Source organism: Salvelinus alpinus, chromosome 38 (genome assembly GCF_045679555.1).
Source record: "Salvelinus alpinus chromosome 38, SLU_Salpinus.1, whole genome shotgun sequence".
Lineage (NCBI taxonomy): Eukaryota > Metazoa > Chordata > Actinopteri > Salmoniformes > Salmonidae > Salvelinus > Salvelinus alpinus.
In genome coordinates this window covers 270,001-297,447 of record NC_092123.1, presented here as the reverse complement: position 1 = coordinate 297,447, position 27,447 = coordinate 270,001, and the positions used below count along the sequence as shown (strand labels likewise).

Genomic DNA, 27,447 nt, shown 5'->3' with positions numbered 1-27,447 from the left:
CGACAACTACTGTGATTATTATTATCTGACCCTGCTGGTCATTTATGAACATTTGAACATCTTGGCCATGTTCTGTTATAATCTCCACCTGGCACAGCCAGAAGAGGACTGGCCACCCCTCATAGCCTGGTTCCTCTCTACGTTTCTTCCTAGGTCTTGGCCTTTCTAGGGAGTTTTTCCTAGCCACCGCTTCTACACCTGTATTGCTTGCTGTTTGGGGTTTTAGGCTGGGTTTCTGTACAGCACTTTGAGATATCAGCTGATGTACGAAGGGCTATATAAATACATTTGATTTGATTTGATATACACAATACCATGGATAGGAATAGATAGACACGGACAGTCACCTTGCCCAGCTGGTGGAGATCCAGGTAGTTTGGCCTGCGTCATAGTGTCAGTCTTGGCTGCAGTAGCCAGAGTGTCCTGTAGGAGTCTCATCACCTCCTTCTCTTTGCTCTGAGCCCCAGTCTTCCCAGTGTTCCCAGGACTACCCCCAGAGTCCACCAGCTCCTGGGCAAAGCTCTCAATACTCTCAAGGATCCTCAGCAGCAGGGCCCCGTCCTCCTCATCTCCCAGCCCCACCACGCTGCCCTCTGCCTGGGGGAGAGGAGCAGGTGAGCTGGGGGTCGACCTAGTGGCCTGGGCGTTAGCGGTTAGGTGGCTAACAGGAACAGGCCTTTGAGCCTGGGGGTTGAATTGGGTTTGTGTCTGGAGAGAGGGTTGGGTTTGTGGGGAGGTGTTCCCCTGTCCTGTCCCCCTCTGGCTGGTCTTAGGGGGGAGAGGGGGCTCCGTCTCTCTTTCTCTCTCTCCCTCTCTGACTCTGTCTCTCTCCCGACCCATGCTCTGCGACAGACACTCCAAGTCCATCAGAAGTGTGTCGATGTCGTCGTCTCTATGAGTGACAGGAGGGGTGTGTTCGGAGGTTGGGGGGCAGGTGAGGTCTTCACCGGCAGACTGGAGTGTGTGTGTAACGTGTACGTGTGACAGATTGGGGCTGAGGTGTGTGTGCGCGGAGCTGGGGGGTGTGTGTGGACTAAAAGCTGTCCCGTTCCGACTGTGAGTGTGTGTGAGGCTTCTGGTCGGTGTGTGTGAGTGTGTGTGTCTGGAAGCCCTGTTCAGCCCCCTTCCCAGGTCTGCATCCTCCTCAATAAAGAGAGCCTCCATGGGGGAGATGGACGGAGTGTGTGTGCGTGCTGACGGAGTGTGCGTTTGTGATGAAGGTGTGTGTGCCTGGGATTGGGGGGTAGAAATAAACAACGTGTGTGTATGCAGTGAGGGAGAGTGTGTGTGTGACAGAGTTGACAGAGTGTGCGTGTGCTGCAGCCCGTTGGTCTGAACCTTATGTCTCCCTGCTGTCTCAGGCATAGTGGACAAAGGGAGAGAGGAGTCTGGAGCGAGTGATGAGGGTGGCAGTAGATCCCTGCTCTTGGGTAAGGGAGGGCTCTGAACAACGTCTTCATACCGTGGCGGTTGATCATTCCCAAATATGGGTGAGAAGGGGACAGCAGCTTGCTGCAGCATATGGAGACTACTAACCAGCTCGGCCAACTCGCTATGACCTCCAATCCCTGACCCTTGACCTCCAGCCCCTGACCCTAACCCTAACCCAGCGCCCTCCAGCTCTAGAGGCAGTTTCCTCAGATAGGAGCTCAGTCTGGTCATCACAGCTCTGTAGATGCTCTCTGGACTGGCTCCCCCATCTTCCCCTCCCCCGGGACTCTTCCGACTGATACACTGCTTGATGATGTCAGTACATTTCTTCAAGTCCTCTGAACACTTGACCAGAATGTCCAGACAGGCCCGTATGTCTTCCCCCCCTGCTCCTCCCACTCCTCCCTCCTCCCCTGCACGGGTCTTCTCCAGTAACCGGGCGATGAGGGACTCGTCAGCTAATGAGCTGAGGTAGAGAGACGCCACTGTGTTTAGCCCCGCCTCCAAGGAACCGGAGCAGGCGCTGGATAGGCTACTGGTGGACCCGGCCCTGGAGACACTGGATAGAATGGTTGTGGATAGAGACCCGCCCCCGGCGTTGATGCTAGCAGGCGATTGGCCTTTGAGCACCTTGGTGGTGTCGCTGAAAGGCGGCAGGTTCTCATCATTGGCGTTTCCATTTCCGGTAATAGTCCCATTCCCGGTTCCTCCGACGTTCCCGGTGAAGTGTCCGTAGACGATGTCGAGGTCCGTGGACCGACGGCTGTAGGAGTCCGGCCTGACCTTGCGACCTTTCCTTAAGGTCACGTGACTGGTGGAAAGGCGGAGCTTCTCGAAGGAGAACTCTTTGAGTTTGCCACTGGCCAGGTTGATGGCTTCTCCTGTGATGTCCTTCAGACTGGCAGAACTCTGGAGAGGCCGGTCAGGACTGGTAGTAGTGGTGGTAGTGTTGGCCTTCTTACCTCGCCATGGAGGACTGTCCTCACCCACCACACCATACACACTGTTAGGATCATTAGGGACACCACTGCACCCGTTACAGCTGGTCATACTAAGTTTAGAGCCGTTGGGGATTTGGTGAGGAGAGTTAGCGTTTCGGGTCAGGTTGTGTGTGAATGTGTGTGAGGGGTCGGGGTGTGTGTGAGTGTGTGTGTGTGATGGGGCGGTCAGCAGCTCGGAGCAGGTGCTGCGATGGGCAACAGTACAGTCCAGTCCCTGGGACAGCGCCCCACATGACCCGGAGCAGTAGTGCACCGCGTGACTCTGAGCCCGGCGATCCACCACCACGCTGCTGTAGCAACTAACACTGCTCACTACCACGCGATAGGCTGCTGCCATGGTTACCGCTCAGTTGACGCCTGGTTACCGCTTGGTTACCAAGGTTACAAAGCAGTCTCAATTACTGCACGAAATTTTTTTTTTGAAAAAACCACAACATGTGAAAAAAATCCAAGGCCAAAATAGTTATTGTTTAAATCCCTTCGGATGACTGGGGCAGTTTCAGATCCACAGGGTCAACTAAACAGCCTCCTTAAAATCCACACCAGAAAGATCTGAAACTCCAAATTCATGCAGAAAAAATAGACACATTTCCACACAGAAAAAAGTCCACATAAAAAACAAATATATTCCTTCAGATGAGAAGAAAAGGTCAGTCCATGCTGTAATCACAGAATCCATTAGAGTCAGGATTCATTTGATTTTCACCTGTGCCTAAACACGGTCTTCTCAGAGGTCCAAAGGAACTCCAGGGGCCTGGTCTAACCCCACTGTCGCCTGAAAGTCCCCCTGATCAGGGTTCACCGTCCTGGGCTTTGAAACTCACCCAGGCCCCCTCTCCTTTTGTCCTTCTCTCTCCTCTTCTCTCTTCTATCCCCCTCTCCTTCTCTCCACTTCTGTCCCCCTCTCTGCCTCTCCACTTCTATCCCCCTCTCCTTCTCTCCACTTCTGTCCCCCTCTCTGCCTCTCCACTTCTATCCCCCTCTCCTTCTCTCCACTTCTGTCCCCCTCTCTGCCTCTCCACTTCTATCCCCCTCTCCTTCTCTCCACTTCTGTCCCCCTCTCTGCCTCTCCACTTCTATCCCCCTCTCCTTCTCTCCACTTCTGTCCCCCTCTCTGCCTCTCCACTTCTATCCCCCTCTCCTTCTCTCCACTTCTGTCCCCCTCTCTGCCTCTCCACTTCTATCCCCCTCTCCTTCTCTCCACTTCTGTCCCCCTCTCTGCCTCTCCACTTCTATCCCCCTCTCCTTCTCTCCACTTCTGTCCCCCTCTCTGCCTCTCCACTTCTATCCCCCTCTCCTTCTCTCCACTTCTGTCCCCCTCTCTGCCTCTCGTTCGTAAAATAAATGCAGTCCACTCTAACCACAGCTGCCTTGATGTGATTCACAGATGGTCGGCTCTCTCGCTCTCTCTCCCTCCCTCCCTCCTTCCGTCCTGCGCTGCCAAGCTGCTCTCAGAGTGTTTCTGATGGGAGGACACCACCTGTGAGTTGACAGAAAAGGGGGAGTGAGGGGGAAGGAGGGAGAGAAAGAAGGAAGGAGAGAAAAATATAGCATTCAATCATTTAGACAGTCACCCTGTAGCAAATTATTTTTCTGTGTGTGTGTGTGGGTGGGGCATGTGTGTGTGTGTGTGTGTGTGTGTGTGTGTGTGTGTGTGTGTGTGTGTGTGTGTGTGTGTGTGTGTGTGTGTGTGTGTGTGTGTGTGTGTGTGTGTGTGTGTGTGGTCAGCCCTCCAGCTATCCTCCAGATGACAGTATATATGAGGGACCTTAGTCCTTTATCATCAAAGAGTACAAAACCGCATGTGTACTTCCTGACACACACACACACACACACACACACACACACACACACACACACACACACACACACACACACACACACACACACACACACACACACACACGACACGCTGGTTCCCGATCAAAAAGAGCGTAAGAAACTACAGAGCGCAGAGAAGAGAAGAAAATGACGGTAAAGGTATAACGTATAATGGCGAGGCCAGACTGGCTCGTTGATTTGACCTTTGTTTCTAGGGATGGGGGGGGGAAATGATAATTACATATCGCATTATTATTATGGAGGATATTATATTGATACTTTGACTCAAAGTATCGTTTAACGCCAAAACTCTGGACATTCCTCATCCTATAGCTTGTTCTTAATCTTCTTTTTAAATAGTACTTATATTTCCATGACGCATGAAAATACATTTTCTCATGGCTCCCGCGTCTCTCTGCAGCAGACATATGGTGAGCAAAAAGTTGGGAACATCAAATCGCAATAAAACCGCAGTATCGAATCGCAATACATATCGTATCGGCACCTAAGTATCATGATGGTATTGTATCGTGAAGTCCCTGGCCCTAGTGATTTCCAATCTCAATGGGAGTCCTACGTTGACGATCCATTTCCACACAATTTTCATCCAACATTTATCCATTCTAAGTTGGTGTCTGTTCTCCATGGATCCGTGTTGGATCCCCCTAAGGGTGAAAGAAGGAGAGGTGACTGGAGGACAGTCTACATGTTCTCACATGTTTATATCAGTCGTGGTATTAAGAGTCTGTTAGCGCTGCAGAATTACCTAATAAAAGCCCATTGGTCTGTTTAAAACCTGTCCTTGATGTCCTCAAGGCTGTCCCATTGAACTCTGATGTCCCCAAGGCTGTCCCATTGAACTCTGATGTCCCCAAGGCTGTCCCATTGAACTCTGATGTCCCCAAGGCTGTCCCATTGAACTCTGATGTCCCCAAGGCTGTCCCATTGAACTCTGATGTCCCTGGCTGGTGTCTTTTATCCGTGATCAGATGTTTCCCTGTTTCTCTCCACCGCGTCCACGTGTGTTTTGTTTTTGACTGGTTCACCATCAGTTTTGAGCGCCTCATAAATGAGGCGCTCTCTCTCTCTCTCTCTCTCTCTCTCTCTCTCTCTCTCTCTCTCTCTCTCTCTCTCTCTCTCTCTCTCTCTCTCTCTCTCTCTCTCTCTCTCTCTCTCTCTCTCTCTCTCTCTCTCTCTCTCTCTCTCTCTCTCTCTCTCTCTCTCTCTCTCTCTCTCTCTCTCTCTCTCTCTCTCGTTGGAGTCTCAGTGGAACAGTGGGGGAGAGAACACATTCCTCAGAGCTGCTACCCTCCCATTTTACACACACACACGCAAGCACACACACACGCTCCTCATAAACTGAACACACACCCATACACTAGCCTATAAAGTGAGTTAAGTAACTAGGCTGAGCTGGCCAATGAACTCCCTGCATTCAGTTCAGTGGTTAAACACTATTTAAAGTGAGGACAGTCCCACAAATTGAGCTGAATAGATATTAGTTCATACAGGGCTGAATAAATGTTGCATGGCATCTCCCATCTTCTCTAGCTCCTCTACCTCGTCTCTCTCCCATCTTCTCTAGCTCCTCTACCTCGTCTCTCTCTCCTCTCTCCCATCTTCTCTAGCTCCTCTACCTCGTCTCTCTCTCCTCTCTCCCATCTTCTCTAGCTCCTCTACCTCGTCTCTCTCTCCTCTTTCTTCCATCTTCTCTCTCTAGCTCCTCTACCTCATCTCTCTCTCTCCTCTCTTCCATCTTCTCTCTCTAGCTTCTCTACCTCATCTCTCTCTCCTCTCTTCCATCTTCTCTCTCTAGCTCCTCTACCTCATCTCTCTCTCTCCTCTCTTCCATCTTCTCTCTCTAGCTTCTCTACCTCATCTCTCTCTCCTCTCTTCCATCTTCTCTCTCTAGCTCCTCTACCTCATCTCTCTCTCCTCTCTTCCACCTTCTCTCTCTAGCTCCTCTACCTCATCTCTCTCTCTCCTCTCTTCCATCTTCTCTCTCTAGCTTCTCTACCTCATCTCTCTCTCCTCTCTTCCATCTTCTCTCTCTAGCTCCTCTACCTCATCTCTCTCTCTCCTCTCTTCCATCTTCTCTCTCTAGCTTCTCTCTCTAGCTCCTCTCCTCTAAGTGGGAAATCTGAGGTTTGTAGTTTCATTTAAGTGATTGCCTATCCAATATGCTGTGTCTATGGGGCCAGATTGCACTTCCCAAGGCTTCCAGCAGATGTCAACCGTCTTTAGAAAGTTGTTTGAGGCTTCTATTGTGGAAGGGGGTCGAATAAGAGCTGTTTCAACAAGTGGACTAGGCTGAGGCCAATGAGTCACGCGGGCGAGCCGTTCCTTCTTTTTCCTCTGTAATGAATACGCTATTGTCCGGTTGGAATATTATTGAAGATGTATTATAAAAAGACCCTAAGGATTGATTGTAAACATCGTTTGACATGTTTCTACAAACTGTAATGGAACTCTTTTGACTTTTTGTCTGGATTTTGCGCTCGCGTATTGTGCCTTTAGAATAGTGAACTAAACGCGTGAACAAAACGGAGGTATTTGGACATAAATATGGACGTAATCGAACAAAACAAACATTTCTTGTGGAAGTGGGAGTCCTGGGAGAGCATTCCGATGAAGATCATCAAAGGTAAGTGAAGATTTATATTGCTATTTCTGACTTTTGTTGACTCCACAATTTGCCGGGTAACTGTATAGCTTGCTTTGGTGGCTGAACGCTGTACTCAGATTATTGAATATTGTGCTTTTGCCGTAAAGCTTTTTTGAAATCTGACACAGCGGTTGCATTAAGAACAAGTTTATCTTTAATTCTATGTAAAACATGTATCTTTCATCAAAGTTATGATGAGTATTTCTGTTATTTGATGTGGCTCTCTGCAATTTCTCCGGATGTTTTGGAGGCATTTCTGAACATGGCGCCAATGTAAACTGAGGTTTTTGGATATAAATATGAACTTTATCGAACAAAACATACATGTATTGTGTAACATTGTCCTGGGAGTATCATCTGATGAAGATCGTCAAAGGTTAGTGATTCATTTTATCTATATTTCAGATTTTTGTGACACCTCCCTTTGGTTGGAAAATGGCTGAATGCTTTCTGTGACTAGGCGCTGTCCTAAAATAATGATATGTTGTGCTTTAGCCGTAAAGCCTTTTTGAAATGGGACACTGTGGTTGGATTAACGAGAAGTGTATCTTTAAAATGGTGTAAAATACTTGTATGTTTGAGGAATTTTAATTATGAGATTTCTGTTGTTTTGAATTTGGCGCCCTGCAATTTCACTGGCTGTTGGCGAGGTGTGACGCTAGCATCCCGAACGATCCCAGAGAGGTTAACTTCTTATGGCTGCAGGGGCAGTATTGAGTAGCTTGGATGAAAGGTGCACAGAGGTGCCCAGAGTAAACTGCCTGCTCCTCTGTCCCAGTTGCTAATATATGCATATTATTATCAGTATTGGATAGAAAACACTCTGAAGTTTCTAAAACTGTTTGAATTATGTCTGTGAGTATAACAGAACTCATATGGCAGGCAGAAACCTGAGAAGAAAATCCAACCAGGAAGTGGGAAATCTGAGGTTTGTAGGTTTTCAACTCATCGCCTATCTTTCATCAAAGTTTATGATGAGTATTTCTGTCATTTGATGTGGCTCTCTGCAATTTCTCCGGATATTTTGGAGGCATTTCTGAACATGGCGCCAATATAAACTGAGGTTTTTGGATATAAATATTAACTTTATCGAACAAAACATATATGTATTGTGTAACATGAAGTCCTATGAGTGTCATCTGATGAAGATCATCAAAGGTTAGTGATTAATTTTATCTCTATTCCTGCTTTTTGTGACTTTGGCTGGAAAAATGGCTGTGTTTTTCTGTGGCTTGGTGGTGACCTAACATAATCATTTGTGGTGCTTTCGCTGTAAAGCCTTTTTGAAATCGGACACTGTGGTGGGATTAATGAGAAGTGTATCTTTAAAATGGTGTGAAATACTTGTATGCTTGAGGAATTTTCAATTATGAGATTTCTGTTGTTTGAATTTGGCGCCCTGCACTTTCACTGGCTGTTGTCATATCGATCCCGTTAACGGGATTGCAGCCATAAGAATTAACCTCATAGTGATTGTATCATTTCAAATCCAAAGTGCCAAAACAACAACAAAAATGTGTCACTCACCCAATACTTTTGTAGCTCACTGTACACACAATTGAACACACACACACACACGTCTCCAGGTCTTAGTAATAAACCATATGGGTGTATCTATCCTATGGGATCAGCAACGGAACAGTGTGTGTGTGTTTCGGTAGTGTGTGTGTGTTTGTGTGTGTTCTGGCATGGAGTTGGGGTTCTCTCGTTGTCTGCCAAGTTTATCCCCTGGACAACGCCCAGACAACACAAATCACCCTGCACTAGAGACACACACACACATAGATACCTACACACACACACACATAGATACACACACAAACACACACCCAGCTGTTGATGATGTAACCATTGATTTGATAGACCACAGCTCCACTTTAATGACACAGACTGCTTTCTATAGGTTAGACACAACGGTAGAGCTTGTCTCTCCTTCTCTCTCCTCCTCTCTCCTTCTCTTTCCTCCAGAAATAGTACAACACACAGGGACAGTATGAGAAAAGAGGGGGGATGTTTTAGTGACTATTGGACAAAGAGAGAGAGAGACAGCGAGACAGAGAGACAGAGAGACAGAGAGACAGAGAGACAGAGAGACACAGAGACACAGAGACACAGAGAGAGAGAGAGTCAATTCTTTACTTATCCTCTAACACTTCCTGTATAACCTCAATAAAGTCCATAATGGAGTACACTATACACACAGAGAGAGAGAGAGAGAGAGAGAGAGAGAGAGAGAGAGAGAGAGAGAGAGAGAGAGAGAGAGAGAGAGAGAGAGAGACACACACACACACACACACACACACACACACACACACACACACACACACAGCCTTCCTTTCAGTGCAGAGAGCAGAGAAACAGGCTGTGACATAAAGGGCAGTTTAGAGTAGAATGGGAACTGGCATCTACACACACACACACACACACACACACACACACACACACACACACACACACATACACACACACACACACACACACACACACACACAGACACACACACACACAGACACACACACACACACACACAGACGCAGACACACACACACACAGACGCAGACACACACACACACAGACGCAGACACACACACACAGACGCAGGCTCACACACACAGATGCAGGCTCACACACACAGACGCAGGCTCACACACACAGACGCAGGCTCACACACACAGACGCAGGCTCACACACACAGACGCAGGCTCACACACACAGACGCAGTCACACACACACACAGACGCAGGCTCACACACACAGACGCAGGCTCACACAGACAGACGCAGACACACACACACAGACGCAGACACACACACACACAGACGCAGACACACACACACAGACGCAGGCTCACACACACAGACGCAGACACACACAGACAAACGCAGGCTCACACACACAGACGCAGACACACACACACAGACACACACACACAGACGCAGACACACACACACAGACACACACAGACAGACGCAGGCTCACACACACAGACTCAGACACACACAGACAGACGCAGACACACAGACGCAGACACACACACAGACAGACGCAGGCTCACACACACAGACGCAGACACACACACACAGACGCAGACACACACACACACAGACACACACACACAGACGCAGACACACACACACAGACGCAGGCTCACACACACAGACGCAGACACACACACACAGACGCAGACACACTCACACAGACAGACGCAGACACACAGACGCAGGCTCACACACACAGACGCAGGCTCACACACACAGACGCAGACACACACACACAGACGCAGACACACACACACACAGACGCAGGCTCACACACACAGACGCAGACACACAGACGCAGACACACACACACAGACGCAGACACACACACACAGACGCAGACACACAGACGCAGACACACACACACACAGACACACACACACAGACGCAGACACACACACAGACGCAGACACACACACAGACGCAGACACACACACACAGACACAGACACACAGACGCAGACACACACACACAGACGCAGACACACACACACAGACGCAGACACACACACACACAGACACACACACACAGACGCAGACACACACACACAGACGCAGGCTCACACACACAGACGCAGACACACACACACAGACGCAGACACACTCACACAGACAGACGCAGACACACAGACGCAGGCTCACACACACAGACGCAGACACACTCACACAGACAGACGCAGACACACTGTAACGGGTGTCGCTCTCCTCATCCTCGGAAGAGGTGAGGAGAGAAGGATCTTCAGACCAAAACGCAGGCTCAGGGAAATAAGCCATCTTTATTATAAATTACGATGGCACACGAAACGAAACAAAACACTTTCCAAACTACAAAATAAGAAAACGACGTTGACGCAACCTGAACATAAACTTACATAACTCAACATAAACTTACGTACAGGAAACGGACGACATCGAAACGAAACGAAACAAACAAACGCTACAGTCCCATGTGGTACGAACATACATACAGACATAGGAGACAATCACCCACAAACAAACAGTGAGAATGCCCTACCTAAATATGACTCTTGATTAGAGGAAAACGCAAACCACCTGCCTCTAATCAAGAGCCATACCAGGCAAACCAAAACCAACATAGAAACGAATAACATAGACTGCCCACCCAAAACACATGCCCTGACCATAAACACATAAAAACAACATAAAACAGGTCAGGACTGTTACAGTACCCCCCCCTCAAGATGCGCACGCCGGGCGCACAAGCACAAAGTCCAGGGGAGGGTCCGGGTGGGCAGTTGACCACGGTGGTGGTTCCGGCTCAGGACGCTGTCCCCATACCACCATAGTCACTCCCCTCTTCTGTCTACCCCTTCTACTGACCACCCTAACACTACCTTCCCCTAAATAAACAGCTAGCACCGGGACAAGGGGCAGCACCGGGACAAGGGGCAGCACCGGGACAAGGGGTAGCACCGGGACAAGGGGCAGCACCAGAACAAGGGGCAGCACCAGGATAAGGACCATCACCGGAATAAGGGGCAGCACCGGGACAAGGGGCAGCACCGGGACAAGGGGCAGCACCGGGACAAGGGGCAGCACCGGGACAAGGGGCAGCACCGGGACAAGGGGCAGATCCCGGCTGAAGGACTCTGGTAGGTCCTGTTTGGACGGCTCTGGCAGGTCCATGCAGGCTGACGGCTCTCGACGCTCATGGCAGACTGACGGCTCTCTACGCTCATGGCAGGCTGACGGCTCTCGACGCTCATGGCAGGCTGACGGCTCTCGACGCTCATGGCAGGCTGACGGCTCTGGCTGCTCATGGCGCTCTGACGGCTCTGGCTGCTCATGGCGCTCTGACGGCTCTGGCTGCTCATGGCGCTCTGACGGCTCTGGCTGCTCATGGCGCTCTGACGGCTCTGGCTGCTCATGGCTCGCTGGCGGCTCTGGCAGATCCTGTCTGGTTGGCGGCTCTGGCAGATCCTGTCTGGTTGGCGGCTCTGGCAGATCCTGTCTGGTTGGCGGCTCTGGCAGATCCTGTCTGGTTGGCGGCTCTGGCAGATCCTGTCTGGTTGGCGGCTCTGGCAGATCCTGTCTGGCTGACGGCTCTAGCGGCTCCTGTCTGGCTGACGGCTCTAGCGGCTCCTGTCTGGCTGACGGCTCTGTAGGCTCATGGCAGACGGGCGGCTTTGCAGGCTCATGGCAGACGGGCGGCTTTGGAGGCTCCTGGCAGACGGATGGCTCAGATGGCGCTGGGGAGACGGATGGCTCAGATGGCGCTGGGGAGACGGATGGCTCAGATGGCGCTGGGGAGACGGATGGCTCAGATGGCGCTGGGGAGACGGATGGCTCAGATGACGCTGGGGAGACGGATGGCTCTGGCCGGATATGGCGCACTGTAGACCTGGTGCGTGGTGCCGGAACTGGAGGCACCGTGCTAATGACAAGCACCTTCCTACTAGTGCGGGGAGCAGGGACAGGGCACACTGTATTCTCAAAGCCTACTCTATCCCTGATGCGTGGTACCGGCACTGGTGACGCCGGGCTGAGGACAAGCACATCAGGATTAGTAGGGGGAGAAGATACAGTGGGTTCAGGGCTCTGGAGACGCACAGGTAGCTTAGTGCGTGGGCCCGGAACTGGAGACACCGGGCTAGATACACGCACTACAGGGAGAGTGCGTGGAGGAGGAACAGGGCTCAGGATACGCACTGGTAGCCTAGTGCGTAGTGTATACACTGTAGGTACTAGGCTGGGGCGGGGAGGTGGTGCCGGAAATACCGGACCGTGGAGGCGTACTGGCACTCTTGAGCATTGAGCTTGCCCAACCTTACCTGGTTGAATGCTCCCGGTTGCCCGACCAGTGCGGGGAGGTGGAATAACCCGCACCGGCCTATGTAGGCGAACCGGAGAAACCATGCGTAAGGCCGGTGCCATGTATGCCGGCCCGAGGAGACGCACTGGAGACCAGACGCGTTGAGCCGGCCTCATGACACCTGGCTCAATACCCAATCTAGCCCTCCCAGTGCGGGGAGGTGGAATAACCCGCACTGGGCTATGCACTCGTACAGGAGACACCGTGCGCTCTACTGCGTAACACGGCGCCTGCCCGTACTCCCGCTCTCCACGGTAAGCCTGGGAAGTGGGCGCAGGTCTCCTACCTGCCCTTGGCCCACTATCTCCTAGCCCCCCCCCAGGAAATTTTTGGGAATTACTTACGGGCTTTTTTGGCTTCCGTGCCAGACGCGTTCCCTCATAGCTCCGGTTCCTCTCTCCGGTAGCCTCCGCTCTCCTCAGTGCCTCCAGCTGATCCCATGGGAGGCGATCTCTACCAGCTAGGATCTCCTCCCATGTGTAGACACCCTTTCCATCCAAAACATCGTCCCATGTCCATTGCTCCTTTCTCTCCTGTCCCTTACTCCGTTTAGTTTCCCTTTGCCGCTTGGTCTTAGCGTGGTGGTGGGTGATTCTGTAACGGGTGTCGCTCTCCTCATCCTCGGAAGAGGTGAGGAGAGAAGGATCTTCAGACCAAAACGCAGGCTCAGGGAAATAAGCCATCTTTATTATAAATTACGATGGCACACGAAACGAAACAAAACACTTTCCAAACTACAAAATAAGAAAACGACGTTGACGCAACCTGAACATAAACTTACATAACTCAACATAAACTTACGTACAGGAAACGGACGACATCGAAACGAAACGAAACAAACAAACGCTACAGTCCCATGTGGTACGAACATACATACAGACATAGGAGACAATCACCCACAAACAAACAGTGAGAATGCCCTACCTAAATATGACTCTTGATTAGAGGAAAACGCAAACCACCTGCCTCTAATCAAGAGCCATACCAGGCAAACCAAAACCAACATAGAAACGAATAACATAGACTGCCCACCCAAAACACATGCCCTGACCATAAACACATAAAAACAACATAAAACAGGTCAGGACTGTTACACACACAGACGCAGGCTCACACACACAGACGCAGACACACACACACAGACGCAGACACACACACACACAGACGCAGGCTCACACACACAGACGCAGACACACACACACAGACGCAGACACACACACACAGACACAGACACACAGACGCAGGCTCACACACACAGACGCAGACACACAGACGCAGACACACACACACAGACGCAGACACACACACACAGACGCAGACACACAGACGCAGACACACACACACACAGACACACACACACAGACGCAGACACACACACAGACGCAGACACACACACAGACGCAGACACACACACACAGACACAGACACACAGACGCAGACACACACACACAGACGCAGACACACACACACAGACGCAGACACACAGACGCAGACACACACACACAGACGCAGACGCAGACACACACACACAGACGCAGACACACAGACACAGACTCACACACACAGACGCAGACACACACACTTGATCAGCATTGGTTGTGTGTGTTTATAAAGGGTGAAAGAGCAGAACTCCAGAATTTAACAACAGACCTTATAAGTGCATTGTTCTACAAGAGGAGAGAACAGAACAACCTGTGTGTGTGTGTGTGTGTGTGTGTGTGTGTGTGTGTGTGTGTGTGTGTGTGTGTGTGTGTGTGTGTGTGTGTGTGTGTGTGTGTGTGTGTGTGTGTGTGTGTGTGTGTGTGTGTGTGTGAGACTGCTCTGCTGTTCCTGTCCATCAGTGGGTCACATGAGATGCAGATCAGGGTTTCTAACCGCAAACCTACGTCATCACCGAGAGAGTGGAGACAGGGAGGAGACAGAGGAGACAGAGGAGAGACAGAGAGGAGACAGAGAGGAGACAGAGGAGAGACAGAGAGGAGACAGAGGAGACAGAGAGGAGACAGAGGAGACAGAGGAGACAGAGGAGACAGAGGAGACAGAGAGGAAACAGAGGAGACAGAGGAGAGACAGAGGAGACAGAGGAGACAGAGAGGAGACAGGGGAGACAGGGGAGGGAGAGAGGAGACAGAGAGGAGACAGAGAGGAGACAGGGGAGACAGAGGAGACAGAGGAGACAGAGAGGAGACAGGGGAGACAGAGGAGACAGAGAGGAGACAGAGAGGAGACAGGGGAGACAGAGGAGACAGAGGAGACAGAGAGGAGACAGGGGAGACAGAGGAGACAGAGAGGAGACAGAGAGGAGACAGAGAGGAGACAGGGGAGACAGAGGAGACAGAGGGGAGACAGAGGGGAGACAGAGAGGAGACAGGAGAGACAGAGAGGAGACAGAGGGGAGACAGAGGGGAGACAGGGGAGACAGAGGAGACAGGGGAGGCAGAGAGGAGACAGGGGAGACAGAGGAGACAGAGAGGAGACCGGGGAGACAGAGGACACAGAGGAGAGACAGAGAGGAGACAGGGGAGACAGAGGAAAGACAGAGGGGAGACAGAGAGGAGACAGAGGACACAGAGAGGAGACAGAGAGGAGACAGAGAGGAGGCAGAGAAGAGACAGAGGGGAGACAGAGAGGAGGCAGAGAGGAGACAGAGAGGTGACAGAGGAGACAGAGAGGAGACAGAGAGGAGACAGAGAGGAGACAGAGGAGACAGAGAGGAGACAGAGGAGACAGAGAGGAGACAGAGAGGAGACAGAGAGGAGGCAGAGAGAAGACAGAGGAGACAGAGAGGAGGCAGAGAGGAGACAGAGAGGAGGCAGAGAGGAGACAGAGGAGACAGAGAGGAGACAGAGGAGACAGAGAGGAGGCAGAGAGGAGACAAACGGGAGACAGAGGGGAGACAGAGGGGAGACAGAGAGGAGACAAAGGGGAGGCAGAGAGGAGACAGAGGAGACAGAGGGGAGACAGAGGAGACAGAGGAGACAGAGGGGAGACAGAGGAGACAGAGCGGAGACAGAGGAGAGACAGAGGAGAGACAGATGAGACAGATGGGAGGCAGAGAGGAGACAGAGGAGAGACAGAGGGGAGACAGAGAGGAGGCAGAGAGGAGACAGATGGGAGAGAGGAGACAGAGGAGAGGCAGAGAGGAGACAGAGGGGAGACAGAGGAGAGACAGATGAGACAGATGGGAGGCAGAGAGGAGACAGAGGAGACAGAGGGGAGACAGAGAGGAGGCAGAGAGGAGACAGATGGGAGAGAGGAGACAGAGGAGACAGATGAAAGACAGAGGGGAGACAGAGGGGAGACAGAGAGGAGACAGAAAGGAGGCAGAGAGGAGACAGAGCGGAGACAGAGGGGAGACAGAGAGGAGACAGAGGGGAGACAGAGAGAACACAGAGGGGAGACAGAGGAGACAGAGAGGAGACAGAGGAAAGACAGAGGGGAGACAGAGGAAAGACAGAGGGGAGACAGAGAGGAGACAGAGGAAAGACAGAGGGGAGACAGAGAGGAGACAGAGGGGAGACAGAGAGAACACAGAGGGGAGAGATGAGACAGAGGAGACAGAGGAAAGACAGAGGAGACAGAGGAAAGACAGAGGGGAGACAGAGGGGAGACAGAGGGGAGACAGAGAGAACACAGAGGGGAGAGAGGAGACAGAGAGGAGACAGAGGAAAGACAGAGGGGAGACAGAGAGGAGTCAGAGAGGAGACAGAGGGGAGACAGAGAGGAGACAGAGGAGGCAGAGGGGAGACAGAGAGGAGACAGAGGGGAGACAGAGGGGAGACAGAGAGGAGACAGAGGGGAGACAGAAAGGAGACAGAGAGGAGACAGAAGAGACAGAGGAGACAGAGAGGAGACTGGGGAGAAAGAGGAGACAGAGAGGAGACAGGGGAGGCAGAGAGGAGACAGAGAGGAGACAGAGAGGAGACAGAGAGGAGACAGGGGAGACAGAGGGGAGACAGAGGGGAGACAGAGAGGAGACAGAGGGGAGACAGAGGAGACAGAGGGGAGGCAGAGAGGAGACAGAGAGGAGACAGAAGAGACAGAGGAGACAGAGGAGACAGAGAGGAGACTGGGGAGACAGAGGAGACAGAGAGGAGACAGGGGAGGCAGAGAGGAGACAGAGAGGAGACAGAGAGGAGACAGAGAGGAGACAGGGGAGACAGAGGGGAGACAGAGGGGAGGCAGAGAGGAGACAGAGAGGAGACAGAGGGGAGACAGAGGAGAGACAGAGGGGAGGCAGCGAGGAGACAGAGGGGAGACAGGGAGGAGACAGAGAGGAGACAGAAAGGAGACAGAGGAGACAGAGGAGACAGAGAGGAGACAGGGAGGAGACAGAGAGGAGACAGGGGAGACAGAGGAGACAGAGAGGAGACAGAGGAGACAGAGAGGAGGCAGAGAGGAGACAGGGAGGAGACAGAGAGGAGACAGGGGAGACAGAGGAGACAGAGAGGAGACAGAGAGGAGAGAGAGGAGACAGAGAGGAGGCAGAGGAGACAGAGAGGAGACAGAGGAGACAGAGAGGAGACAGAGAGGAGACAGAGAGAAGACAGAAAGGAGACAGAGGAGACAGAGGGGAGACAAAGAGGAGTCAAAGGGGAGGCAGATAGGAGACAGAGGGGAGGCAGAGAGGAGACAGAGGAGACAAAGGGGAGTCAAAGGGGAGACAGATACGAGACAGATGGGAGAGAGGAGACAGAGGAGAGGCAGAGAGGAGACAGAGGGGAGACAGATGAGAGACAGATGAGACAGATGGGAGGCAGAGAGGAGACAGAGGAGACAGAGGGGAGACAGAGAGGAGACAGAGAGGAGACAGATGGGAGAGAGGAGACAGAGGAGACAGAGGAAAGACAGAGGGGAGACAGAGGGGAGACAGAGAGGAGACAGAGAGGAGGCAGAGAGGAGACAGAGCGGAGACAGAGGGGAGACAGAGAGGAGACAGAGGGGAGACAGAGAGAACACAGAGGGGAGACAGAGGAGACAGAGAGGAGACAGAGGAAAGACAGAGGGGAGACAGAGGAAAGACAGAGGGGAGACAGAGAGGAGACAGAGGGGAGACAGAGAGAACACAGAGGGGAGAGATGAGACAGAGGAGACAGAGGAAAGACAGAGGAGACAGAGGAAAGACAGAGGGGAGACAGAGAGAACACAGAGGGGAGACAGAGGAGACAGAGGAGACAGAGGAAAGACAGAGGGGAGACAGAGAGGAGACAGAGGGGAGACAGAGAGAACACAGAGGGGAGACAGAGGAGACAGAGGAGACAGAGGAAAGACAGAGGGGAGACAGAGAGGACTCAGAGAGGAGACAGAGGGGAGACAGAGAGGAGACAGAGGAGAGACAGAGAGGAGACAGAGGGGAGACAGAGGGGAGACAGAGGGGAGACAGAGAGGAGACAGAGAGGAGGCAGAGAGGAGATAGAGAGGAGACAGGGGAGACAGAGAGGAGGCAGAGAGGAGACAGCGGGGAGACAGAGGGGAGACAGAGGGGAGACAGAGAGGAGACAGAGAGGAGACAGAGAGGAGACAGAGGGGAGACAGAGAGGAGACAGCGGGGAGACAGAGGGGAGACAGAGGGGAGACAGAGAGGAGACAGAGAGGAGACAGAGAGGAGACAGAGGGGAGACAGAGAGGAGACAGAGGGGAGACAGTGGAGACAGAGAGGAGGCAGAGAGGAGACAGCGGGGAGACAGAGGGGAGACAGGGGGGAGACAGAGAGGAGACAGAGGGGAGACAGTAGAGACAGAGAGGAGGCAGAGAGGAGACAGCGGGGAGACAGAGGGGAGACAGAGGGGAGACAGAGAGGAGACAGAGAGGAGACAGTGGAGACAGAGAGGAGACAGAGGGGAGACAGAGAGGAGACAGAGGGGAGACAGTGGAGACAGAGAGGAGACAGAGGGGAGACAGGGGGAGACAGAGAGGAGACAGATGGGAGACAGTGGAGACAGAGAGGAGGCAGAGAGGAGACAGCGGGGAGACAGAGAGGAGACAGAGAGGAGGCAGAGAGGAGACAGAGGAGAGACAGAGAGGATGCAGAGGGAAGACAGAGAGAACACAGAGGGGAGAGAGGAGACAGTGGAGACAGAGAGGAGGCAGAGAGGAGACAGAGAGGAGACAGGGGAGACAGAGAGGAGACAGAGAGGGAACAGTGGAGACAGAGAGGATGCAGAGAGGAGACAGAGAGGAGAAAGAGGGGATAGACAGAGGAGAAAGAGGGGACAGAGAGGAGGCAGAGAGGAGACAGAGAGGAGACAGAGAGGAGACAGTGGAGACAGAGAGGAGAAAGAGAGGAGACATAGAGGAGACAGTGGAGACAGGAGTGACAGAGAGGAGACAGAGAGGAGACAGAGAGGAGACAGGGAGGAGACAGAGAGGAGACAGGGGAGAGACAGAGAGGAGACAGGGGAGACAGAGAGGAGACAGAGAGGAGACAGAGAGGAGTCAGAGGGGAGACAGAGAGAACAAAGAGGGGAGACAGAGAGGAGACAGAGAGGAGACAGGGGAGACAGAGAGGAGACAGAGAGGAGACAGTGGAGACAGAGAGGAGACAGAGAGGAGAAAGAGAGGAGACAGGGTAGACAGAGAGGAGACAGGGGAGACAGAGAGGAGACAGAGAGGAGAAGGAAGGAGACAGAGAGGAGACAGAAAGGAGAAATACAGTAGGTGAGACAGAGGGGAGAGACAGGAGGGAGACATCATGTTCTACAGGTTAACTCAACCCTCCAGTTCTTGGCTGGTTGATGTCTCTGGAACATCTAGTGATTTACAGACTGAAGAGGTCCAACACACAAACACACCCACAGAGAGACTCTGATTCTGCAACTGTAGGGCAAAGCACACAAACACACAGTTCTTGGACTGAGTCTCCTACCTCTGTCACCCGAGAGTTAAACACAACAGGAGCGGCAGGACTACAAGGACATGACACACCCACACAGGCTGGCCTGCACCTGCCTGGGACACTGTTTGTCTTACCTGTGTTTGATATGCTGCCTAAATAGGCCGACTCCCTAATGAAAAAACTCCCTGAAATCGCTCCTTAAGGCGTCAGCATGCGTCAGATCGTCTGGCACCTTGCCGAACTCGTGGCGGCCTAGTGAGCTCGCACGCTCCCTTAAAAGACCTTCGCTTGAAAAACCACAATAGTACTGTTTTGAGATGCCATTTAAAGATGCCTCAAAATAGTCTGAATTCATCTCAGATAACGCAATAAATCTGTCATTAATTTTGACGTTTTTGCCACGGAGATCTTAGTCGTGCAATTGTACATCTAACTAAGATGTTTGGTGTATTTCTCAATGAAAGAATGTGCATGAAAACGAGTCGTCTCTCGTTGAATGACAACAAAGACTTTATTTAAGGATCCCTACTGTTGACCAATCACAGACGAAGGGGCTGCTGACTTCGGCTTGCCTCAAGAAAAGATGTTGCGTGCCTGAACAGCGGGAAAAACTCTTACCGAAGTCCAAAACTAACAGAAAAACATCACCAAATGTGGTCAGAATATATGAACAAACTCTTCCCAGCGGTTTCGGCTGGGAGGCATGCGGACGCCTTAAGACTGGCTGTCTGTGTTGTGCTTATGTTTCCGTAGCCTTACTGTTACAACAGACCAAGACATTTACAACATGTCTACCATGCCTCCTGTACAACGTCTCCAAGTCTGTAGACTACACCAGACAAAGACGTGAGATCGTGGCCGCGGGGGGCAGAAGGGTGAGCAGCAGCTATGTAAAACAGCTACGTAGAGAATCCCTCACATGTGCAGGCCCTCTCGGACCTTTAGGTGTCAGGAAGAAAGGTCCAGGAAAAGTCGGAACTGCAGCCACTCCGTTTAAGATACCACTTGCTAAAGTTTATAAAGGACCGCATCACATAAACACCACCAGCCTGACCTCTGACCCTAATCACACATCACAAATACACACCTACCCACCCTGAACACACACTTACAGTAAGCACACGTTTCAACAGGCTTGAATGATGTGAACCGTATCCCCTGTTGATTTAACTGTGATCAGATACACTCTGTATTCTCCAGGTACACGTCATCTCTTCAATAGAACGATCTGGAGTTACTGGCTACAGGTGCAGGTATGTCTTTGATTGTTCAAAAGACACACACACACACACACAGACACACACAGACACACACACACACAGACACACACACACACAGACACACACACACACAGACACACACACAGACCTTTGACGTGAATGAGATCAGACGCATAACTGGAGAGTCACGTCACTGATGAAAGAATGGAACTGATATCAGACTACCCTGTTTCTCCCCGGGCACACACACACACACATATATATATACACACACACACACACACACACACACAAACACACACACACATATATATACACACACACACACACACACACACACACACACACACACACACACACACACACACACACACACACACACACACACACACACACACACACACACACACACACAGCCACACACACACACAGCCACACACGGTTGAGGTTAGACTTAGCAGGGTCTGTTGAGTGTAGCGTTGGCTTCGGCCTCACCTCTCTAGCCAGTCTGAACACCACTGTGTGTGTGTGTGTGTGTGTGTGTGTGTGTGTGTGTGTGTGTGTGTGTGTGTGTGTGTGTGTGTGTGTGTGTGTGTGTGTGTGTGTGTGTGTGTGTGTGTGTGTGTGTGTGTTGTCCTTGCACAGGGTGAGGGAGAGGGAGGGAGAAGGATGGGGAGGGGGGAGAGAGAGGGAGAGGGGGGAAAGAGAGGGAGAGGGAGAGAGAGGGAGAGGGGGAGAGAGAGGGAGAGTGGGGAGAGAGAGGGAGAGTGGGGAGAGAGATGGAGAGGGAGGAAGGGAGAGGGAGGGGAGGGGGGAGAGAGGGAGGGAGAGGGAGAGGGAGAGAGAGGGAGGAGAGAAAGGGAGAGGGAGAGGGAGGGAGGGAGAGGGAGAGAGAGGGAGAGAGAGAGGGGGGAGAGGGAGGGAGAGGGGGGAGAGAGAGGGAGAGGGAGAGGGAGGAAGAGGGAGGGAGGGAGGGAGGGAGGGAGGGAGGGAGGGAGGGAGGGAGGGAGGGAGGGAGGGAGGGAGGGAGGTGAACAGGGTGGGAGGGAGGGAGGAAGGAAGGGAGAAATGGATGAAGGTGGAGAGGGTGGGAGGGAGGAAGGAAGGGAGAGATGGATGAAGGTGTGGAGTGTGGATACAGGACAAAAGAGAAAGAGGGAAAGAGAATGGAGAAAGAAAGGGGGAGAGGGGTGAAAAGAGAGTAAGTGAGAGGGAGAGAGAAAGGGTGAAGAGGGGTAGTCATATTTTCCCTGAGGAGGGCCTACCTCCCTCGCTCCCTCCTCCTCCTCCATCTCTTCTCATATGTTAAAGTACTTAGCTCTGCTAGCACCGGCCATTGTGTTCAACTGTGACACTCACTAACTACACAAACACAGAAACAGCCGTCTTGCTCTCTCTTCCTCTCTCTCTCTCTCTAACTCTTTCTCTCCCTCTCTCTTCCTCATAACTATTTCATCTGTTTCAGAGACACGTGGTAGCCCCACATTCACCACTAAAACACAGCCACATAGTCTGTCAGTCAGTCTGGTAAAGAACTCATTCTCACCACTCTCTCGGTTATGACAGAAAATAAAGTAATTCACATTTCCTATCTAATGGTGAGGCCCCATCGACACAAATGTCCCCCATTGACCGAAAGCTTAGCAATAGATCCTGACATTAGCATTGACCGTAAGGCCAGTGTTCAATCGATTGTAGATAATAGTTTCCAGATAGCAGATAGTTTTTAATTTGCACAGCAGCAGGAAAGAGACGTGACTGATCTGAGGCCAGAGGGAAAAATAACAATAAAACATTTTTAGCTTCGGTCTAAAATCCTCCTCCTGAATCCCTCTCCCATTCATGATGTCACTGAGCCACTAACACACACTACACTAACACACACACTAACACACACTACACACCACACTAACACTACACACTGCACTAACACACACTACACACTAACACACACTACACACTAACACACACTACACTAACACACACTGCACACTAACACACACTACACTAACACACACAGTACACTACACAATGGAGTTGTTCTTCTCTCACTTTCTCTATTTCACTTCATACTTAGCCTCCCTCCCTCGGTCTCCCTCTCTCTGTGTCTCTGTCTCTCCCTCCCTCGGTCTCCCTCTCTCTGTGTCTCTGTCTCTCCCTCCCTCGGTCTCCCTCTCTCTGTGTCTCTGTCTCTCCCTCCCTCTGTCTCCCTCTCTCTGTGTCTCTGTCTCTCCCTCCCTCGGTCTCCCTCTCCCTGTGTCTCTGTCTCTCCCTCCCTCTGTCTCCCTCTCTCTGTGTCTCTGTCTCTCCCTCCCTCTGTCTCCCTCTCTCTGTGTCTCTGTCTCTCCCTCCCTCTGTCTCCCTCTCTCTGTGTCTCTGTCTCTCCCTCCCTCTGTCTCCCTCTCTCTGTGTCTCTGTCTCTCCCTCCCTCTGTCTCCCTCTCTCTGTGTCTCTGTCTCTCCCTCCCTCTGTCTCCCTCTCTCTGTGTCTCTGTCTCTCCCTCCCTCTGTCTCCCTCTCTCTGTGTCTCTGTCTCTCCCTCCCTCTGTCTCCCTCTCTCTGTGTCTCTGTCTCTCCCTCCCTCTGTCTCCCGCTCTCTGTGTCTCTGTCTCTCCCTCCCTCTGTCTCCCTCTCTCTGTGTCTCTGTCTCTCCCTCCCTCTGTCTCCCTCTCTCTGTGTCTCTGTCTCTCCCTACCTCTGTCTCCCTCTCTCTGTGTCTCTGTCTCTCCCTCCCTCGGTCTCCCTCTCTCTGTGTCTCTGTCTCTCCCTCCCTATGTCTCCCTCTCTCTGTGTCTCTGTCTCTCCCTCCCTCTGTCTCCCTCTCTCTGTGTCTCTGTCTCTCCCTCCCTCTGTCTCCCTCTCTCTGTGTCTCTGTCTCTCCCTCCCTCTGTCTCCCTCTCTCTGTGTCTCTGTCTCTCCCTCCCTCTGTCTCCCTCTCTCTGTGTCTCTGTCTCTCCCTCCCTCTGTCTCCCTCTCTCTGTGTCTCTGTCTCTCCCTCCCTCTGTCTCCCTCTCTCTGTGTCTCTGTCTCTCCCTCCCTCTGTCTCCCTCTCTCTGTGTCTCTGTCTCTCCCTACCTCTGTCTCCCTCTCTCTGTGTCTCTGTCTCTCCCTCCCTCTGTCTCCCTCTCTCTGTGTCTCTGTCTCTCCCTTCCTCTGTCTCCCTCTCTCTGTGTCTCTGTCTCTCCCTCCCTCTGTCTCCCTCTCTCTGTGTCTCTGTCTCTCCCTCCCTCGGTCTCCCTCTCTCTGTGTCTCTGTCTCTCCCTCCCTCTGTCTCCCTCTCTCTGTGTCTCTGTCTCTCCCTCCCTCTGTCTCCCTCTCTCTGTGTCTCTGTCTCTCCCTCCCTCTGTCTCCCTCTCTCTGTGTCTCTGTCTCTCCCTCCCTCTGTCTCCCTCTCTCTGTGTCTCTGTCTCTCCCTCCCTCTGTCTCCCTCTCTCTGTGTCTCTGTCTCTCCCTCCCTCTGTCTCCCGCTCTCTGTGTCTCTGTCTCTCCCTCCCTCTGTCTCCCTCTCTCTGTGTCTCTGTCTCTCCCTCCCTCTGTCTCCCTCTCTCTGTGTCTCTGTCTCTCCCTACCTCTGTCTCCCTCTCTCTGTGTCTCTGTCTCTCCCTCCCTCTGTCTCCCTCTCTCTGTGTCTCTGTCTCTCCCTCCCTCGGTCTCCCTCTCTCTGTGTCTCTGTCTCTCCCTCCCTATGTCTCCCTCTCTCTGTGTCTCTGTCTCTCCCTCCCTCTGTCTCCCTCTCTCTGTGTCTCTGTCTCTCCCTCCCTCTGTCTCCCTCTCTCTGTGTCTCTGTCTCTCCCTCCCTCTGTCTCCCTCTCTCTGTGTCTCTGTCTCTCCCTCCCTCTGTCTCCCTCTCTCTGTGTCTCTGTCTCTCCCTCCCTCTGTCTCCCTCTCTCTGTGTCTCTGTCTCTCCCTCCCTCTGTCTCCCTCTCTCTGTGTCTCTGTCTCTCCCTCCCTCTGTCTCCCTCTCTCTGTGTCTCTGTCTCTCCCTACCTCTGTCTCCCTCTCTCTGTGTCTCTGTCTCTCCCTCCCTCTGTCTCCCTCTCTCTGTGTCTCTGTCTCTCCCTTCCTCTGTCTCCCTCTCTCTGTGTCTCTGTCTCTCCCTCCCTCTGTCTCCCTCTCTCTGTGTCTCTGTCTCTCCCTCCCTCTGTCTCCCTCTCTCTGTGTCTCTGTCTCTCCCTCCCTCTGTCTCCCTCTCTCTGTGTCTCTGTCTCTCCCTCCCTCTGTCTCCCTCTCTCTGTGTCTCTGTCTCTCCCTTCCTCTGTCTCCCTCTCTCTGTGTCTCTGTCTCTCCCTCCCTCTGTCTCCCTCTCTCTGTGTCTCTGTCTCTCCCTACCTCTGTCTCCCTCTCTCTGTGTCTCTGTCTCTCCCTCCCTCTGTCTCCCTCTCTCTGTGTCTCTGTCTCTCCCTCCCTCTGTCTCCCTCTCTCTGTGTCTCTGTCTCTCCCTTCCTCTGTCTCCCTCTCTCTGTGTCTCTGTCTCTCCCTCCCTCTGTCTCCCTCTCTCTGTGTCTCTGTCTCTCCCTCCCTCTGTCTCCCTCTCTCTGTGTCTCTGTCTCTCCCTCCCTCTGTCTCCCTCTCTCTGTGTCTCTGTCTCTCCCTCCCTCTGTCTCCCTCTCTCTGTGTCTATGTCTCTCCCTCCCTCTGTCTCCCTCTCTCTGTGTCTCTGTCTCTCCCTTCCTCTGTCTCCCTCTCTCTGTGTCTCTGTCTCTCCCTCCCTCTGTCTCCCTCTCTCTGTGTCTCTGTCTCTCCCTCCCTCTGTCTCCCTCTCTCTGTCTCTCTCAATTCAATTTCAATTCAATTCAATTCAAGGGGCTTTTTTGGCATGGGAAACATATAGTTGATGTCAGAAGTTTACATACACCTTACACATTTAAACTCAGTTTTTCACAATTCCGAACATTTAATCCTAGTAAAAAATCCCTGTATTAGGTCAGTTAGGATCACCACTTTATTTTAAGAATGTGAAATGTCAGAATAATAGTAGAGAGAATGATTTATTTCAGCTTTTATTTCTTTCATCACATTGCCAGTGGGTCAGAGTTTACATACACTCAATTAGTATTTGGTAGCATTGCCTTTAAATTGTTTAACTTGGGTCAAACGTTTTGGGTAGCCTTCCACAAGCTTCCCACAATAAGTTGGGTGAATTTTGAACCATTCCTCCTGACAGAGCTGGTGTAACTGTGTCAGGTTTGTAGGCATACTTGCTCGCACACGCTTTTTCAGTTCTGCCCACAAATTTTCTATAGAATTGAGGTCAGGGCTTTGTGATGGCCACTCCAATACCTTGACTTTGTTGTCCTTAGGCCATTTTGCCACAACTTTGGAAGTATGCTTGGGGTTATTGTCCATTTGGAAGACCCATTTGCGACCAAGCTTTAACTTCCTGACTGATGTCTTGAGATGCTGCTTCAATATAGCCACATAATTTTCCATCCCCATGATGCCATCTATTTTGTGAAGTGCACCAGTCCCTCCTGCAGCAAAGCACCCCCACAACATGATGCTGCCACCCATCGTGCTTCAGGGTTGGGATGGTGTTCTTCGGCTTGCAAGCATCCCCCTTTTTCCTCCAAACATAACGATGGTCCTTATGGCCAAACAGTTCTATTTTTGTTTCATCAGACCAGAGGACATTTCTCCAAAAAGTACGATCTTTGTCCCCATGTGCAGTTGCAAACCATAGTCTGGCTTTTTTATGGCGGTTTTGGAGCAGTGGCTTCTTTCTTGCTGAGCGGCCTTTCGGGTAATGTCGATATAGGACTCGTTTTACTGTGGATATAGATTATTTTGTACCTGTTTCCTCCAGCATCTTCACAATGTCCTTTGCTGTTGTTCTGGGATTGATTTGCACTTTTCGCACCAAAGTACGTTCATCTCTAGGAGACAGAACGCGTCTCTACCCTGAGCGGTATGCCGGCTGCATGGTCCCACGGTGTTTATACTTGCATACTATTGTTTGTACAGATGTACGTGGTACCTTCAGGCGTTTGGAAATTGCTCCCAAGGATGAACCAGACTTGTGGAGGTCTACAAAAAAAAATCTGAGGTCTTGGCTGATTTCTTTTGATTTTCCCATGATGTCAAGCAAAGAGGCGCTGAGTTTGAAGGTAGGCCTTAATATACATCCACAGGTACACCTCCAGTTGACTCAAATGATGTTGACTCAAATGATGTCAATTAGCCTATCAGAAGCTTCTAAAGCCATGACATAATTTTCTGAAATTTTTCAAGCTGTTTAAAGGCACAGTCAACTTAGTGTATGTAAACTTCTGACCCACTGGAATTGTGATACAGTGAATTATAAGTGAAATAATCTGTCTGTAAACAATTATTGGAAAAATTACTTGTGTCATGCACAAAGTAGATGTCCTAATCAACTTGCCAAAACAATAGTTTGTTAACAAGAAATTTGTAGAGTGGTTGAAAAACAAGTTTTTATGACTCAACCTAAGTGTATGTAAACTTCTGACTTGTATGTTAACATTGCCAAAGCACGTGAAATAGATAATAAACAAAAGTAAAATAAAGAATAACAAATGAACAGTAAACATTACACTCACAAAAGTTCCAAAAGAATAAAGACATTTCAAATGTCATATTAAGTCTAT

General features: G+C 51.4%; 1 protein-coding gene across 1 annotated transcript in view; it reads right to left on the bottom strand.

Annotated features, from left to right (window-relative positions):
* The window catches only part of LOC139566205 (serine/threonine-protein phosphatase 2A regulatory subunit B'' subunit alpha-like), a 64,185-nt gene that overhangs the window by 27,822 nt on the left and 8,916 nt on the right, over positions 1-27,447 (bottom strand). The window contains exon 2 of the mRNA XM_071387240.1: positions 348-3,912. Coding sequence (XP_071243341.1) covers positions 348-2,769 — 2,422 coding nt within the window. The 5' untranslated portion in view covers positions 2,770-3,912. The remainder of the gene's footprint in view (positions 1-347; positions 3,913-27,447) is intronic.